Source organism: Pundamilia nyererei, unplaced genomic scaffold (genome assembly GCF_000239375.1).
Source record: "Pundamilia nyererei isolate P.nyererei 1_Seehausen unplaced genomic scaffold, PunNye1.0 scaffold00104, whole genome shotgun sequence".
Taxonomy (NCBI): Eukaryota; Metazoa; Chordata; class Actinopteri; order Cichliformes; family Cichlidae; genus Pundamilia; species Pundamilia nyererei.
Window position 1 is genome coordinate 2,245,746 of NW_005187505.1, and position 2,735 is coordinate 2,248,480.

Here is a 2,735-nt window from a genome sequence, read left to right on the forward strand (position 1 = left end):
GTGTAGATGTCAGTGAAACTGTTGGGAAGACAACGTTGGAGAAACGTGAACATTTTATTTGTACTGTATAATCTGTAACTATCCTTTGAAGCAGCGCTCCTCTCTAAAACAGCAATAAGGATCATTATTAGGCCATATGAAAATAACAAAATAACTGTATAACTTAAAGCAAAATTGGGGAACGTAAACTCCGAAACAAGTCTTTATATTAAGGCCATCAGTCAAACAATACTGTTTGGTCTGAGTCTAAACAAAGCGCGTTGTGTATGACGTCTTCTTTTGCGCATGCAGGCCGCTTTGAGGGTTCACACTAGAGCGCGTTTGCTGTCACATTTTATTTGTAGTGTGAACAAGCAGACAAAATCGGATTTGATCAAAAAATCGGAATTGAGCATTAAGACCTGCAGTGTGAACGTAGCCTAAGGTAAATATCTGCTTAGACACTGGTTATGTTTGACTTTTAAGAACCAAGCACAATAACCACAGTTGTTACTGTATCTGAATGTATGCCTGAGTGGTGGCTTGTACAGGCTGTAATGATATGACAGATAAAGTTGCTCTTATAGATGGTCACCAGTAGGTGTCGCTGCTGAACACTGAAAATGCCCCACTTTGCACCCTTGAATTCTGAGCAGCATTTTAACCTCAAGCCTTTCTGTCTTTCAGACTGGGAGTACAGCAAAGGCTTCATCAGTGAAGACATGGTGAGGGAACACCTGCCGCCTCCCAGCAACGAGACCCTCATCCTGATGTGCGGACCTCCACCGATGATCCAGTTTGCCTGCAACCCTAGCCTGGATAAAGTCGGCCATGCCGACAGCCGCAGGTTCACGTTTTAGACATCGTCCATCCAGGAGTCATCATTTGGATATTTAAGGGTATCCAGTTGTATCTTTTTTTTTTCCCCTTACCCTGAAAGCATTAAAGCTGTCATATCTACAGTGGGTATTGCACTATATTTAAATATGACATATTTATCATGCAAGAGAATCACAGCTTGGACCAATTCTTGTATGTTTGGTAGGAGGTTGTGAATGTGTAGGGGGAAATGGGATGTGAAATAAGGATTTTATGATAGGATAAGAAGTTTCCGGATGTTTGGCTTGAAAATGACTTCACTTTGGTTTTACTAGAAGACTCGAGGTTTACTGGCTGTTTTTTCTGAGTGCCTTAAACACCTGCAAAGATTTTATTGAATGCACGCCACAAGAATTGTGATCACTCACTTCAGTACAGAATAATAGATTATTCCGTTATGGGTGTTGGGAACGTGTTACAAGTCTATACCTGTTGCTTATCTGTTGTCACGCAAGACGTGTCAGTATTTGCTCCGTTGTGATTTGTCAAACGCAGCGTGGTTACTGATTTGTTTTCTGAAAGTGTGGAAAAAGTGGCTGCTTGTGTTTATGGATCATAAAGCAACAATGCTGTTGAACTATTGGTGTTTTGATCATCGTTTCTGAATCATGTTGGTCACAAGTGGATTTTAGCTTCTATCATGATTAAGTGAAGACACTTTCTGCAGGGAAAAAGAAATGCATTTATTAACACAACGTTTTAAAAACAGAATAAAACCACAAATGGTATGTGTGAGCAGAGATTTGTCCATTTTCTTTTAAGGAAAGATTGACTGCAGTCTGCATTGAGGCAGGGATCGGATGTTAATCGAGTTGAATAGCCAGCCTTCCTGCAGGCTGCATTAAACTGTATCTGAAACAGAAGAGCTGGACACTTCAGGGAAACACACTCATGTGTGTACGGTTAATGTGACACTCCAGTCAGCCAGGTGCTGATTAGCTTAGACTGTAAACAAGAGGAAGCAGCTGGCTCCCCAACTCACATGATCTTTATTTAAACTGTGCGAAAACAAAAATAAGCAGTAATTTTTATTTATTTATTTTTTTTAAAAGAATGTCCTTCTTTACTAAGCTAGTAGGCATGGGCATACACTGGCTAAAACATATTAGTCTCCAGGAACTATTCGAGTAGTCTTTGATGCTTACTCACTTTATCTAAAGTCATCTTTGGCTTTCTAAATTTCTCCCATTTGACAGTAACATCTAATCTCTCAGTCATTAATGTTTTTAGGTGTGCTTCTTCCGCTGGGAAAATATATATTAAGACTGAGAAGACCATTTGATATTAATGGGTTGTTTGTTTGTTTTTTTGTTTTGTTTTTTTGTTTTAAAGACCATCCCTACTAGTTTAGTGGTGAACAGTGATTTCCTTGAGCCAGGTGTGCATGTTCCCCCATTCCCAGTCTATATATCACACGTTGTAGCATAACAGTGCCCTCACGCTTCTCACTGATAGTGTAAGCACATAGCTTAAAATCCATAGATACTAGTAGCTTGATCTGTTGAGGTGTTGGTGCTCACAGTAAAATGTTAACCCCAAAAAATAGCCACAGCACTTCGTCCAGCATTGGTGCCCCAGAGAGCCTGGATACAAATCACCATTTGAAGAAAGTAATTTTTCAAAAAGCCTTCAGCTTGCACAACGCTCAACTGGGTCAAAATACAATTCTGTGAGCACCGCACAGAAAAACGCTGCTCGCCCTGCCTCACTCGATTTCTGTGAGGCATCAATTTTAACATATGTTCAAATAAAATCATAACCTTGAATGTAAGCACTTCTCACAAACAGAATCAGTGAACACAACTGAAGACAAGCCCTTTCAAATACGGGCTGAAACACACAAAGTTTAAAAAAAAACAAAGGCATGAGTGACAAAA

At 39.9% G+C, this 2,735-nt stretch overlaps 1 protein-coding gene across 1 annotated transcript in view; it reads left to right on the forward strand.

Moving 5' to 3' along the window:
- cyb5r3 (cytochrome b5 reductase 3) overlaps positions 1–1,435 on the forward strand; it is an 8,231-nt gene extending 6,796 nt beyond the window's left edge. The window contains exon 9 of the mRNA XM_005740866.1: positions 667–1,435. Within this exon, the coding sequence (XP_005740923.1) occupies positions 667–839 (173 nt within the window). The 3' untranslated portion in view covers positions 840–1,435. The remainder of the gene's footprint in view (positions 1–666) is intronic.
- The last annotated feature ends 1,300 nt before the right edge of the window (positions 1,436–2,735 follow it).